The 16,322-nt window shown below is 42.9% G+C and overlaps 1 protein-coding gene across 6 annotated transcripts in view; it reads left to right on the top strand.

Annotated features, from left to right (window-relative positions):
* RTN4 (reticulon 4) overlaps nucleotides 1-13,152 on the top strand; it is a 65,820-nt gene extending 52,668 nt beyond the window's left edge. For all 6 annotated transcript variants that reach the window (XM_056567769.1, XM_056567773.1, XM_056567768.1 and 3 more), the window contains 5 exons: nucleotides 4,671-4,809; nucleotides 7,246-7,315; nucleotides 9,471-9,517; nucleotides 11,093-11,151; nucleotides 12,023-13,152. In XM_056567769.1, coding sequence (XP_056423744.1) covers nucleotides 4,671-4,809; nucleotides 7,246-7,315; nucleotides 9,471-9,517; nucleotides 11,093-11,151; nucleotides 12,023-12,065 — 358 coding nt within the window. In that variant the 3' untranslated portion in view covers nucleotides 12,066-13,152. The remainder of the gene's footprint in view (nucleotides 1-4,670; nucleotides 4,810-7,245; nucleotides 7,316-9,470; nucleotides 9,518-11,092; nucleotides 11,152-12,022) is intronic.
* The last annotated feature ends 3,170 nt before the right edge of the window (nucleotides 13,153-16,322 follow it).

Here is a 16,322-nt window from a genome sequence, read left to right as displayed (position 1 = left end):
ATTCTGGACTACCTCTAGAATTTCGGCCCAATATTCCACAGAATGTTATATTTTTTTTTTTCCTACGAAGTACCCTAAATGCCCAAAGTTCATTTCCAGGCCTAAACCAATTTCAACTACTTTGCAGAACCCCCCCTCAATTATACTGTTCTGTCCTTCCCCTTCCTCCCCGTGGGCTATGTCTACTATGGCAGCTCAGTTCCATTTACACTTACTTGAATATGAAAATACCAGACGCTGTGCAAGAGAGAAGAGACTATTTCCCCCCCCCCCCTTTTTTTATAGGAACTCTCTCAAGGAGCTTGCCATTATGTCAAACATTTGACATGTCATAGACACACGTCAAAAGTTTTGATCTGGGTACTGAGACCCCCACTAATTACTAGACTTGAGCCGGGAGAAGCTTTCAGCAAAGAGAGTCTTCTCACTATAGAATCCTTTTACTGTAGAATAGTGTTTCCCAACCAGGGTACCTCCAGATGTTGCAAAACTACAACTCCCAGCATGCCTGGACAGCCAAAGGCTGTCCAGGCATGCTGGGAGTTGTAGTTTTGCAACACCTGGAGGCACCCTGGTTGGGAAACACTGCTGTAGAAAGTCTATTGAGCCGTAAGGATAGCTGAGTGCTTCTCCTGTTCGTTCTAGTGATCATGGCGATGGCTCCTCTCCGAACTGCTGTAACACTGTCTGAGGAACCATATGTCCTTATCCTCACATTCATTAAGTGTGCGGTACAGTGCGGTCAGAGATGTCATTGTACAGAAGCTGACGTTGCAGACCGCTCCATTGATGCCCCTTTTAAGTTGCCCACAGTGCAAATTCCCTGTGTACAGACATAGTCCACATACTTGAACGGTTTAGGGTAAGCCTGCAGGATTCTTCAAGGTCACCAGCACAGGAATGCCTTAACAGCTTGACCCGTCTTCACCCTTTTGTACCAAAAATATCATCACCACTCGTTCCATGTATCATCTCCCCTATTTTACAGCACCTCGGTCAGTGTTCTGTCTGGTGTTCTTGGGTCGGAAGGACCAGCACTGTTATCCTATGATTCCCAATGCTTTCCTGAATGTCTATCACCGGGTCAGAGCCATCAGCGAGTCCCATGGGGCGTTCTCATCTTACAGAGGGCAGATTATTTTTGGCAACCTTCTTCACAGCTCGAACTGGACGATGGCGGAGCGAGGAGCTTGTAACGTTGGATTACTGTGTAAAAGCTTCACATGGGGGGATTGATGCGAAGATCCAGGAGTAGAGCAGGTGTTCGGCTCCTATGATAAAAACTGTTTTATGGAATATGGGAACATTAGATAAATCTCCTAGGGTAAATATGAAGAATTTATATGAAGAATTCATATTTAGAGACTTTAGACAAAACTTTAAAGGTTTTCATGTTTTCACTACTTTAAAGGGGTACTTCGGTGAAAAACAATTTTTTTTGCATAACTGGCTCAAGAAAGTGAAACAGATTTGTAATGTAATTCTATTAACCCCTTAAGGACGCAGGACGTAAATGTACGTCCTGGTGAGGTGGTACTTAACGCACCAGGACGTACATTTATGTCCTAAGCATAACCGCGGGCATCGGAGCGATGCCCGTGTCATGCGCGGCTGATCCCGGCTGCTGATCGCAGCCAGGGACCCGCCGGCAATGGCCGACGCCCGCGATCTCGCGGGCGTCCGCCATTAACCCCTCAGGTGCCGGGATCAATACAGATCCCGGCATCTGCGGCAGTTCGCGATTTAAATGAACGATCGGATCCGATCATTCATAACGCCGCACGGAGGTCCCCTCTCCTTCCTCCGTGCGGCTCCCGGCGTCTCCTGCTCTGGTCTGTGATCGAGCAGACCAGAGCAGGAGATGACCAATAATACTGATCTGTTCTATGTCCTATACATAGAACAGATCAGTATTAGCAATCATGGTATTGCTATGAATAGTCCCCTATGGGGACTATTCAAGTGTAAAAAAAAAAATGTAAAAGTAAAAGTAAAAAAAAAGTGAAAAATCCCCTCCCCCAATAAAAAAGTAAAACGTCCGTTTTTTTCCTATTTTACCCCCAAAAAGCGTAAAAAACATTTTTTATAGACATATTTGGTATCGCCGCGTGCGTAAATGTCCGAACTATTAAAATAAAATGTTAATGATCCCGTACGGTGAACGGCGTGAATGAAAAAAAAAAAGTCCAAAATTCCTACTTTTTTAATACATTTTATTTTAAAAAAATTATAAAAAATGTATTAAAAGTTTTTTATATGCAAATGTGGTATCAAAAAAAAGTACAGATCATGGCGCAAAAAATGAGCCCCCATACCGCCACTTATACGGAAAAATAAAAAAGTTATAGGTCATCAAAATAAAGGGATTATAAACGTACTAATTTGGTTAAAAAGTTTGTGATTTTTTTTTAAGCGCAACAATAATATAAAAGTATATAATAATGGGTATCATTTTAATCGTATTGACCCTCAGAATAAAGAACACACGTCATTTTTATCATAAATTGTACGGCGTGAAAACGAAACCTTCCAAAATTAGCAAAATTGCATTTTTCGTTTTAATTTCCCCACAAAAATAGTGTTTTTTGGTTGCGCCATACATTTTATGATATAATGAGTGATGTCATTACAAAGGACAACTGGTCGCGCAAAAATCAAGCCCTCATACTAGTCTGTGGATGAAAATATAAAAGAGTTATGATTTTTAGAAGGCGAAGAGGAAAAAATGAAAACGTAAAAATTAAATTGTCTGAGTCCTTAAGGCCAAAATGGGCTGAGTCCTTAAGGGGTTAAAACATCTTAATCCTTTCAATACTTATCAGCTGCTGAAGTTGATTGTTCTTTTCAGTTTGACCACAGTGCTCTCTGCTGACACCTGTCACGAACAGGAGGAGTTTGCTATGGGGATTTGCTGCTGCTCTGGACAGTTCCTGAGACAGACTGAGATGTCAGCAGAGAGCACTGTTGTTAGACAGAAAAGAACAACTCCACTTCAGCAGCTGATGAGTACTGGTAGGATTAAGGTTTTTTTAATAGAAGTAATTTACAAATCTTTTTTTAACTTTCGGGAGCCAGTTGATAGATTAAAAACGTTCTTCACCGGGGTACCCCATTAGACTATAGTTGTAGAGCTTCCTCGTACTCCTCACCCCATTGAAAATACACGCGTGCTAGGTAAAGCCAAGCGTTAGGGTAAGTAAAGGTAAATAGCTGTTGACCAAACAAATGTTCACACCAAAGCTATCAAAGGTGTGTGGGCATCTTTAAAGGACTATCAGTCCCAGCAGAGTAGGCATGATTATCCTGGAGAACAGGGACTACCTAGGGATGCTGCACCCTGCCGGGGACAACTTAGAACTTCTTAGCATCTATTTTCCTCACTATCGCTGCTGACACGGAGGGCATGGTGTTGTATAGATAGGCAATAGACATAGGCGCTTAGCCGAAATGCATCTTGCACGTGACATATAACCTGATGTTTTATCTATAAACCTTAAAAGCATTTCAAAAGAAACAGCTGGCGCTGGCATTTTTCTTGGGGTGTAGAATTTGGCTGATGGTGGGCACAGCACTAAACGCAAGTGCCGCCCTTCGCCGATATATCGATCCAAAGTATTGTTCTTAATGCTAAATGCTCTTTTAAATTTTTCTTATGTAAGGATAGCATAGACCACCCTATTTTGGGGGTCGTAAAGCATGAAATACTTGTGACCTATATGGAAGGCTCTGATATTAAGTGAACTTAAAAGGTGTGTTCCAGGTTTATTTATTTTATTTATTTTTTTACATTTTCGTATCGTGCTCATGATGGCAAGTTATGTCTTAAGTACATTTACTTTCCTTACATGTGTGGGGTGAATCGCCTCCTTTGATCACAGGGGCTTGGATTCTTGTCTTCCCTGATAAGCCCAGCCCCCTGGTGACCTGTGCGGGCCAGCTGTATGTTCAATGCGTCCCCCCGCTGTCACGTGATCTCAGCAGTTGGGGAGGTGGCACATAATCATGTTGAGCCGAACAGGATCTTAGGAAAGGCTTGAGACAGCAGTCATCCAGAATTCAGAGGAATCCTGATAAAGGGTTGATCCACCCCACACAGATAAGGCCAGTAAGGCTAGGATCACACTCAGGAATGTCCGTACGGGAAATCTCTGTGGACATTCCGGAATCTGCAGGCGCCAGCATAATATGCCGGCGCCAGGGTCGCACAGGAATGCGGCGTCTCATAGACTTATGCATTCTATGCGGACTACGTATTTGGTCCGGACACTAAATTCGGAATTTCCTGGATCACAAATTCCGCAGTGTGCACAAAGGGACATTGCTGCAGTGGAATCTCCTTGCCAGATTCAAATGTGTAAAACTGTACAGAAATTCTGACGTGTACATGGCCTAAATGTTCTTAAGACCTAACTTTCCAACACGACCACGATACTTACAAGTTAATAAAACCTGGAAAAACCCTTTTAAGCCAAAAACACTAAGTTCTGATGTATTCTAGATTTCTCCTTTTATTGCCCATATTTTAATAGAGAAAAGTAATGGAGCAGGACTTCTTTTTCTACAAATGTGTTATTTTTTTCTTCATAGAAGGCACTGTGGCATGTGCGGAGTGTATTCAGATTGCTTTTTATTTATCTTTTGGATGTTCCTCTTTTCTTCTCTCCCTTTAGAGCCTTGTTAGATTCCAATATCGCAGTGTCTGAAGACCTCGTTCAGAAGTATTGTAATGTTGCCCTATCACACATTAACTGCACGATCAAGGAGCTGAGGCGCCTCTTCCTGGTGGAGGATTTGGTGGACTCTCTAAAGGTATGTACCTTACAGATATAATGATTGGTTAGACTTGCATTTTTGGGAATTGCATTGTTTGAAATCGACACAACAAGCAGTCGTCCCAACAATAAGGCCGGGTTCACGCTACAGAATCCGCAGTTGAAAAACTTCGGGTGCAGCCAGCGCAGACTGAATCAGTTAGCGTTAGGACTGCATGGACATTGATGCCCCATTAAGCTACAATGTCTGCGGCGTGGATTCTGCCAGATTATTTAGCAGGTTGTGGCAGAATTTTTTGATGAGAATTTTCTGATGGAAAATGTGGCAGATGTTTTATTTTGGTACTTCATTTGTGTCTGGGAAAATCTGAAAATCTGTGGCAGAATTCTGAGATATTCCGTCAAATTTCTGCTGAGGGATTTCGTTCCGTATGGTGACGTATTTATATAATTTATACTGCATCATATGAAATGAAATGAAATAACATTGTTCTAGTTAAAGCCCCTAGTCTCATGTGCACAGCTCTTCTACACTCCACTGATTAACTGTGTGAATACTGGCGTGTTGTAACATATACCGTATTTATCGGGGTATACCACGCACCGGCCTATAACACGCACCCTCATTTTACCAAGGATATTTGGGTAAAAAAAGTTTTTTACCCAAATATCCATGGTAAAATGAGGGTGCGTGTGTATACCCCGATATACCCCCAGGAAAGGCAGGGGGAGAGAGGCCGTCGCTGCCCGCTTCTCTCCCCCTGCCTTTCCTGGGGTCTAGAGCGCTGCTGTCGGCCCTTCTCACCCCCTGGCTATCGGCGCCGCTGCCCGTTCTGTCCCCCTGACTATCGGCGCCGACAGCCAGGGGGAGAGAAGCGGCGCCGACAGCCAGGGGGAGAGAAGGGGCAGCGGCACCCATTGCCGGCGCCGCTGCCCCGTTGCCTCCCCCCATCCCCGGTGGCATAATTACCTGAGTCGGGTCCGCGCTGCTGCAGGCCTCCATCGCGCGTCCCCTGCGTCGTTGCTATGCACGGCGCACTGATGTCATGCGCCGCGCCGTTCAGCGCATAGCAACGACGCCGGGGACGCACGCCGGAGGCCTGCAACAGCGCGGACCCGACTCAGGTAATTATGCCAGCGGGGATGGGTGGAGGCAACAGGGCAGCGGCGCCGGCAATGGGTGCCGCTGCCCCTTCTCTCCCCCTGGCTGTTGGCGCCGCTTCTCTCCCCCTGGCTATCGGCACCGATAGTCAGGGGGACAGAACGGGCAGCGGCGCCGATAGCCAGGGGGTGAGAAGGGCCGACAGCAGCGCTCTAGACCCCAGGAAAGGCAGGGGGAGAGAAGCGGGCAGCAACGGCCTCTCTCCCTCTGCCTTTCCTGGGGGTGTATCGGTGTATAACACGCACACAGACTTTAGGCTAAAATACGCCGATAAATACGGTAATTATTATAATTTTTTTTGTGTTATTACTGTTTTTTTTTAAATTTATTTATTTTTTAATCTTGTGGATTTTGAACCCTACTCCACATTGACTTTTAAACCCCCATCTCCACCCCAGATTACAACACGCCAGTATTCACACGGTTAATCTCCTGTCAGTGGCGTATAGCAGAGCTGTGCCCATGAGACTAATGGCTTTAACTAGAACATAATGTTATCTAAATTCCTGACTTAAAGGGGTTATCCAGGAAAAAACTTTTTTTTTTTTTATATATCAACTGGCTCCAGAGAGTTAAACAGATTTGCAAATTACTTCTATTAAAAAATCTTAATCCTTCCAGTACTTATGAGTTTCTGAAGTTAAGGTTGTTCTTTTCTGTCTAAGTGCTCTGTGATGACATGTGTCTCGGGAACCGCCCAGTTTAGAAGAGGTTTGCTATGGGGATTTTCTTCTAAACTGGCCAGTTCCCGAGACACGTGTCGTCAGAGAGCATTTAGACAGAAAAGAACAACCTTATCTTCAGAAGCTCATAAGTACTGGAAGGATTAAGATTTTTTTTTAATAGAAGTAATTTACAAATCTGTTTCTCTCTGGAGCCAGTTGACATATATAAAAAAGTTTTTCCCTGGAATACCCCTTTAAACATTAAGGCTGTCTGTCTGTGACAGTAGTGATATGGACAACTGTCTGCCTTGGTGTGTATCTTGAGAATACGTTGGCATTTGGGCAGTCTCTCTAGGCTGCAGGGCCTATTCCTAGCAGCTCCTATGTAACCCTATGCAGCCGCGACCTATGTATGTCCCTGGATGTGACTCTGCAGACTCTCAAGCATGTTCAATCATGTTCTCAAGTTTTATTTAAAGGTCACTAAACTTTTTGGCTTATCAGCAGCAAGCGTCTTACCCGATGACAATCCATGGCCTTTGTGCACACAATGATAAGAGATTTCTTATTGTGACAGTCATACGGAGTATTTATTATTCATTTTGTATTTTTTTTTTCCTGTTGCTAACCATATCCTAATGTTCAGTTTGCAGTGCTGATGTGGGTGTTCACCTATATTGGTGCCTTGTTCAATGGATTGACCTTACTGATCCTGGGTGAGTACAGGTTTATTTCCTATGATAATGCTTTAGTCTCACTTGAAATGTCCATATATTGTATAGGACTGTAATGTTATAGGGCAGTGTTTTCCACTCAGTGTTTTTCCAGCTGTTGCAAAAGTACATCTCCCAGCATGCCCGGACAGCCAGCGGCTGTCCGGGCATGCTGGGAGTTGTAGTTTAGCAACAACTGCTGACACACTGTTTGTTAAATCCTATTATAGGGAAAAGTGAAACCTCTTCAAAAGACGTTATAATGAACTGTGGCCATGTTCCTTGACCATCCCAGTGGAGCAGTTGCCCAGAGCAACCAATCGGATCGTTTCTTTTACTTTTTAAAAAGTTATTTGGAAAATTAGAGGGGCAATCTGATTTTAATGGACGAATGCTCCACTTTTACTTTGCACGGGTTTTAATAAATCTCCCCAATGCTTAGCCATGGCTTAGTCTCAGGTGAAGCTTGCTGTCTGGAGGTTCTTAATCGAAACCTTGTCAGATTAAACAGGTTTGATCTATAGGCAGACTGTTGTAGAATAGGAGACCCTAAGTAGATTGATGTATTTTGTTGTGCGAAAGGATTCATTAGCACTTAAAGGGCCACTCCAGCCCAATGTTATATTCCAGCTGCCCTGCTTTGTTTTCGTGCATCGTTTCCAGACCCTGCTGCATTCCAGAGAGACCAAATAATTCGTACTGGACTTTCTGAGCATCTTAGAGCATTTTTTCCTAACCAGGGTGACTCCAGCTGTGGCAAAACTACAGCTTCCAGCATGCCCGGACAGCCAAAGGCTTTCCGGGCATGCTGGGGGCTGTAGTTTTGCCACAGCTGGAGGAACCCTGGTTGGGAAACTCTGATCTAGCGTTGCACTGGCAAAGTTACTTCTGGTCCTCACAACAAGCACTGTGTGAATCTGCAATGGAGTGGTGACTGGAGCCGGTGTTCACTGGCTTCCTGTTGTGAAAACGGAGCACCAGGTAAGAGGGGGGAGCAGGGCAGGCATTTACCCTCAACTTGCTTATTTGGGGAGCAGAATTATGCTATTCTGGAGTGTCTCTTTAAGAGTCCAGTGGGTGGTCCTGATCAGTGACTGACGGCTATTTCTCGGCACAAAGGCGGTTAGTCACTGAATAGGATGGCACACTGGATGCCGGAGTTCAGAATAAGTCGAATAAATGGATAAAATACAGGTTATAAGGAGTCATATCTCACAACGCCAAGGCACAAATTGGTCAGTATTTGCAGAACAACCAATCACAGCTCAGCTTTCATATCTTAAGCTGTGATAAAATGAAAGCTGAGCTGCAAATTGGCTGCTGTGGACAAATTGAAAAGATTGATAAATCTCATGTTCTCTTAAAATGCTGTTCAAAGCAAGACAGAATGCTCAATGTGACAGGTTACAGCTTTAAAAGGATTAGAGGAGGTCTGTTTTGGAGGGCTGGGGGACATGGATTCCCACGGTGGTTGCCTTAATCCAAATTGAGGTGACCATTACATATTGTCACATGATGAAACACTGAATCCCCATATCCTTACTGGACAGAATTTAGGTCCCCATTACGGTATCTGTTGGTACAGGTTTAGCTCTGTAAAACCAGCGAAGGTGCGTTTCTAGGTCTTTAATACACACCTAAATATGGCTGAAGCACGCCAGTCTGTGGAAGGCCTAACTGAGCCAGCACTCGCACCTGTACCATCTACATACAAGACTGGCTTCAGAGATCAATCCCCCTTAAGTATTACTATACAAGGGGCAAATGTATATCCAGTCATATTATACAGATGATCACATCCAGTTATCACAACCTCTTACACACTGACTGTGTTGCTTCAATACAGCATTTTGGGGGAAATGTACTATACATAGCCATTCCTTATCCTGTGCCCTGTATATCGAGCTCCTTTCTGGATTACAGAGACAGATAAATGTTTGTGTCTGTAGTCCTTGTGAACAGACGGGGCAGCAGCAGTAGTCATTGATCGGGGTGAAGGGGTTATCAGCCGGGATCATGTTTATCAGATGGTTAGCCCAGGCTACTCGTGGTGAACGCTCTATAGGTCGCCTGCTCCATACTCTCTGCTAGCGATTTAATAAGAAACTCTGCTGTCGCTCAGACATTAATGTTCTTTATTCCTTGTGTTTTTTTTCAGCACTGATTTCTTTGTTCAGTATTCCAGTTATTTATGAAAGACATCAGGTAAGTGGATACTGCGCCAAACAGTGATCAATGGCACAATGTCTTCTGACCATACTATAGTGATCAATACCACAATGTCTTCTGACCATACTATAGTGATAAATAACACAATGTCTTCTGACCATACTATAGTGATCAATACCACAATGTCTTCTGACCATACTATAGTGATAAATACCACAATGTCTTCTGACCGTACTATAGTGATCAATAACACAATGTCTTCTGACCATACTATAGTGATAAATACCACAATGTCTTCTGACCATACTATAGTGATAAATACCACAATGTCTTCTGACCGTACTATAGTGATCAATAACACAATGTCTTCTGACCATACTATAGTGATAAATACCACAATGTCTTCTGACCATACTATAGTGATCAATAACACAATGTCTTCTGACTGTACTATAGTGATAAATAACACAATGTCTTCTGACTGTACTATAGTGATCAATAACACAATGTCTTCTGACCATACTATAGTGATCAATAACACAATGTCTTCTGACCATACTATAGTGATCAATAACACAATGTCTTCTGACCATACTATAGTGATCAATACCACAATGTCTTCTGACCATACTATAGTGATCAATAACACAATGTCTTCTGACCGTACTATAGTGATCAATACCACAATGTCTTCTGACCATACTATAGTGATAAATACCACAATGTCTTCTGACCATACTATAGTGATCAATAACACAATGTCTTCTGACCGTACTATAGTGATCAATACCACAATGTCTTCTGACCATACTATAGTGATAAATACCACAATGTCTTCTGACCGTACTATAGTGATAAATACCACAATGTCTTCTGACCATACTATAGTGATAAATACCACAATGTCTTCTGACTGTACTATAGTGATCAATAACACAATGTCTTCTGACCGTACTATAGTGATAAATAACACAATGTCTTCTGACCATACTATAGTGATCAATACCACAATGTCTTCTGACTGTACTATAGTGATCAATACCACAATGTCTTCTGACTGTACTATAGTGATAAATACCACAATGTCTTCTGACCGTACTATAGTGATCAATAACACAATGTCTTCTGACTGTACTATAGTGATAAATAACACAATGTCTTCTGACCGTACTATAGTGATAAATACCACAATGTCTTCTGACCGTACTATAGTGATCAATAACACAATGTCTTCTGACTGTACTATAGTGATAAATACCACAATGTCTTCTGACCGTACTATAGTGATAAATAACACAATGTCTTCTGACTGTACTATAGTGATAAATACCACAATGTCTTCTGACTGTACTATAGTGATAAATACCACAATGTCTTCTGACTGTACTATAGTGATAAATAACACAATGTCTTCTGACCGACTGTACTATAGTGATCAATAACACAATTTCTTCTGACTGTACTATAGTGATAAATAACACAATGTCTTCTGACTGTACTATAGTGATAAATAACACAATGTCTTCTGACTGTACTATAGTGATCAAGAACACAATATATTTTGAACATACTATAGTGATATAATGAAACCTATGTATTTTTTCCTTACAGACTCAGATTGATCACTACCTATCACTCGTAAACAAGAATGTTAAAAATATATCAGACTTGTAAGTATCGTCTTCTTCCTAAGAGACATGAGTGGAAATACAGATTGTGTATAATATTGTATATTACATGTCCTATCAGAATCTGATAGACATCAAACACATCTCACTAATTCAGGTATAAGGGGGTCATATGCATTAGATAAAAGATGGTTGAACAATCATTTATTCAGCTGTCATTTCTTTTGAACTCTCCGTAAACATAAACAATCTGGCTCAATGTAGCAATTTTTTTGTTTTTGTTTCTTTTAATCTGTTCATCGTGCAGTGAAACTAACATAGTTAGTGATAGTTTAGGCCGGCCTGATTACAGCAATACCAAATTTGTATAGTTTGTCATGTTTTATTACTAATTTTAAAAATGTTAAACTCTTTAGATTTTATATATTTTTTTTAATGGCCACTTTCAGACCCCTTTAAAAAAAAAATTTTTTAACCAGCTAGATCTGTGGATCCGATCAATACCACCCATTGTGGTATTGATCGGATCTACCCCACTATACCACCAGGGACAGTTTAAATGTCTAAGACACCGCTGTCAGATAAAGGGTTAATAGCTGCCCACATGGGATTGCCACATGCCAGCTATTAGCGGCAGCCCTCAGCTACTAAAATCAGTCTGGGGTTGCCAGGTATGCAGCAGGCTTGAATTAAAAGTAGGACTAGGCCCGTTGTGGGTGGCGAAGGGGTTAAATACTAATTTTCTGCTTATCAAAAGCCCAATTTAATGGTACAGGAACCAACTCCCGAGCGCTGGTCCTTCAGTACACTGCACAACAGAAAGGCCTAGTAGACGCATCTGTTCCCAAACTGCAGATAGTATCCGCCATGTTCAGCACATACTGATTTCAGTCGTTCTTCCTTTTTCCCACAGGGTCCAGTCTAAAATCCCCGGACTGAAACGCAAAGCCGATTAACCGCTACTAAAAAGAAATCAAGTGTGCCGCAGATACCGATAGGAGCCTCGGAATTTGAGCGCTGTGTATTTGGATTACACGGGGTGGGTCAGGGAAGACCAGCCTTGACATTGCAGTGCAATTTCCCAGAAATCTACCTTTTTGTTTTGTCCAAAAATTTTTTTTTTCGTCCTCCCTCCTTTTTGCAACGCAGTGTTTAAGGAAGAAACCATTTGTTTTACTGCCATGTGTTTTCATTCTGAATATTGTAAGCTGCTATGTAAGGGTTTGAAACTATTTTTCTGTTTCTCCTGTGTGAAGCACCGTCTGATACAGAACTCTTATTTGTTTTCTAGCATGCTGTATATTGTGCTTCAGAAGTAGATCTACTGAGCTTCTCATGGCCATAATGTTACTAAGTCCCTGCACTGTGTATCAACAGCAAGTGGAGATTTGCTTCAGTGTAGACCAGGCGCCCGGCGCACAGCGCTCTGCATTTTACGCCCTCCCAGCACTGAACCCCCTTGTGATCGTACCTAAAGAAACAACACTGCTTCTGTTCGGTAGGATGGTAGCTCCATCTCGTGATTTTATTGTTTTATCAATTGCCAATATCTATAGTGTGTTCAGAGAGCATAGCTCCGTCAGTCGCTCCCACAGTGCTTTCCAGGTTTTTTTTTTTTTTTTTCTAGAAGAAAAAATAAAAAGACTTGTAGCTCTATAGCACATACACTTAATGAAATCCTACTCCTAGAAACATTTAGTGTCTATTTAATGAACAATGAAGTCATGTATACCCCGTTTAGGAACTTCCACCATTTTAATGCTCAGTAGTTGAGTTTTTTTTTTTTTTGCACAAACACATTTACAGTGACTTGAACTTTCTGTGGACCCAGTGCTAAACGCTGCAAATTTGTTTGGGGGGGGGAAAAAGTAAAACTCGTTGCAAAAACAAAAAATAAATAAAAAACACAAAAATAAAAACGTGAAGTGTTTCACAGCTAGAGGAATGTGCTGAAGCAAGTCTTTGGAATGCATTGTTTTTTGTTTTTACATACAGTATCACAAGTATCAATAAAGCTTGTAGACCTTAACTTGTTTAAACTTACTATCGGATTTGGTGTTTTTACTCAAATATCTTTGTTTGGATATGATTGATGTTAGTGAACTATTACAACCACTACATAATTCAGTTATTTTTTTCGTCCCAATAGTTATAAATTTTCCCTTCCTTCTGGCAAATTTTTTTGAGGGAAAAAAACATTAGTTACCCTGCTCTGGACTTCAGAATTAATAAATTTTTTTATTTTTTTTGGGGGGGGGGGGGACTCTTCCATTGATAACCCCTATCTATTGGCCAGAATATAATGTTTACAAGAGTATCCAGAAGATTGTGAGTTGCGCCCAAGAACTTGGGAAATCACTATATATCGGTAAGCTATATGCTTGCGTAGCAATAAGCAGTATTCAAATGGCACAGAATCACTTATTCTAAAATTAAAGGGGGCACAGAATCACTTATTCTAAAATTAAAGGGGTACTCTGTTCCTAGACATCTTATCCCCTATCCAAAGGGGGAGCAGAAGGCGGGCGTTGTGACGTCATGACCACGTCCTTTGTGACGTCACACCACACTCCCTCCCATAGACTTGCGTTGAGGGGGTGTGGTGTGATGTCACGAGGGGGCGTGGTCATGTCCCAATGCCCGCCTCCTGCTACCAGCGTTCAAAACAAAATCATCCCTGGTCATCCCAGCTTTCAAAGTTATCCCCTAATCCCAGGATAGGGGATAATTATCTGAACGGGGAGAGCTCTGACTACTGGGATCCCCCTCCATCTTGAGGACATCTAAGGCTATGTTCACAATGGAATTTCCACAGAAGAATTTTGCTCAGACATTCCGCTGCAGTGTCTGAGTCTTATTGATTTCAGTGGGATTCTGCTGCACTGTGCATACAGAGAAAACCGTGCGAAAATGAACTGCATATGAGACTGCGCATTTCCGAGCGGTCCTAGCACTGGCAAGTTTTGCCTGTGCCCGGCTGTCGGGGTTATGTCTGCACAGACATCTTGTGGGGATATTCGGCCGTGTGAACATAGCCTGAGTCGCGCATCTGCGTTACCACTCCAATTATTCTCTGTGAAGATGGCAAACTCCGTATTCAGCTAGATATTACCTGTCCTGTGGATACGGAACAATTTATTATGCTGAGGAAAAAACTATTCTATAGTGTAACTCAATTATCTATATTGGTCCAGGATTCCACACAGTTTTGGCATTGTTTTATCTATGCAATATCTATTGAATCAGTGTTTTTGCTCCCTGTCACCTCATGATCCCACAACTAGAGGGAGAGACGTGTCAGGATTGACTGACCTCCTAGGAGGTAACTTATCTATACTGCTAATTTAGGGACTTGTATTGATGATTGAAGGGTCACCTATCTATCTGCATTAAAGGAGTACTCCAGCACAAAATAACTTATCCCCTATCCAAAGTATAGGGGATAGGTTATATATTGCGGGGTGTCCGAGCGCTGGCCCCCCCCCCCCCCCCCCCATGGAGGGGGCGTGTCGGCCGCCGCGTCATGCGGGAACGGAACTCCCCCTTGCCTGTATATTGCCGGGGCCCCAGTGCTCGGACCCCCGCGATCTATAACTTGTCCCCTATCCTATAGGGGATAAGTTATTTTGCACTATAGATTTCCTTTAAGATCATGATTGGTGCACACTCAGGTAACTGTTTTATGCTGCCTATTTATTAGGGGTGTGAATCGCCAAGAATTTGGCGATTCGATTCAAATCGCGATACCAGTGTGGCGATTCGATATATCGCGATACCGTCTAGGTGACGATACATCGCGATATATCGCCCACCTGGGAGCATTCATAGATCCCAATAGACGCCGCTGTCAGCTTTGACAGCGGCGATCTAGTACTCCGGTGCTCACTTTTCTCATGTTATCCCGTCCGGGCTGCAAAATAAAATAAAACGCACTTTATCTTACCTGCCAACGAGCCCGCGGAGCTCCGGTACACTCCGGTACAGGTGTTCGGTCCCCGGGCTGTATTCTTCTTACTTCCTGTTAGTCCGGCACGTCACATGGAGCTTCAGCCTATCACCAGCCGCAGCGATGTCCCGCCTCCGCTGGTGATAGGCTGAAGCTCCATGTGACGTGCCGGACTAACAGGAAGTAAGAAGAATACAGCCCGGAGACCGAACACCTGTACCGGAGTATACCGGAGCTCCGCGGGCTCGTTGGCAGGTAAGAAAAGTGCGTTTTATTAAAAATTCCACATCCCTAAAAGAATCGATTCAAAAATATTTTGAATCGATTCTGTATCGGCAAATGAAAAATCGCGATTATCGCGAGAATCGATTTTTTTCTTACTTCCCTACTATTTATATACTTTGGGTGATGCCCCCTTATGTTTCCTTCTCTCCCCCCCCCCCCCCCCTTTTTGTCAGATTCGTGTTCCTGCTGTCGAGTGAGTTCCCCTCTAGAATTGTCCCAGAATTTTTTTTTTTTTTTTAATTGTAGTAAAAATTTTATTTTAATGCAACACTATTCTGTGCCTGAGAACCTAGTATGTCCATAAATTATATGGATAGTAGGGATGCTCCGAAAGAGAAATTTTGGGCTGAAACTGAAAGTTTAGGCTGGGCTTGGCAAAAAATGTTACTTAAATTTGTGAATTTAATCTGAAAGTAAAAACTACCACTACAGTGATCCCTCAACATATGATGGTAATTCGTTCCAAATGAACAATCTTTAGTTGAAACCATCATGTTATGGGATACGTGCAATAATAATATAGAAGGATATACTCACTTGTCCCCACCGCTCCGGACCGTCTCCGCTGCCCTGGATGTCGCTCTCCATCGTTGTTGCGTTCCCGGGGTATCCCTGCCGCTCTGGACAATCACCGCTGCCCGGGATTATCGCTCTTCATCGCCGTCATCACGTCATTCCGCTCCGATTGGATGATGGGACAGCGTGCGTGGCGACGTGATGACTATGAAGTAGAGCGACAGCCATGCGGGGAATCCTGAAGAGGACGGTCCAGATCATCGGTGACAGGTGAGTGACACTCACCACAGCACACGTGGCGCCTTAAACGGCTATCTGGCGCCAGCTGAAGCAGTCTGTGCTGCCGGATAGCGGTTTATGCGATGGCCCTGACATACAAAAGCATCGTATGTTGATGCTGCCTTCAACATGCAATGGCCTCTGAGAGGCCATCGTATGTTGAAATTATCGTATGGTCACTGTACTT

Source organism: Hyla sarda, chromosome 3, assembly GCF_029499605.1.
Source record: "Hyla sarda isolate aHylSar1 chromosome 3, aHylSar1.hap1, whole genome shotgun sequence".
Taxonomy (NCBI): Eukaryota; Metazoa; Chordata; class Amphibia; order Anura; family Hylidae; genus Hyla; species Hyla sarda.
The sequence above is the reverse complement of the archived record's forward strand: the minus strand, read 5'-3'. Positions and strand labels throughout refer to the sequence as shown.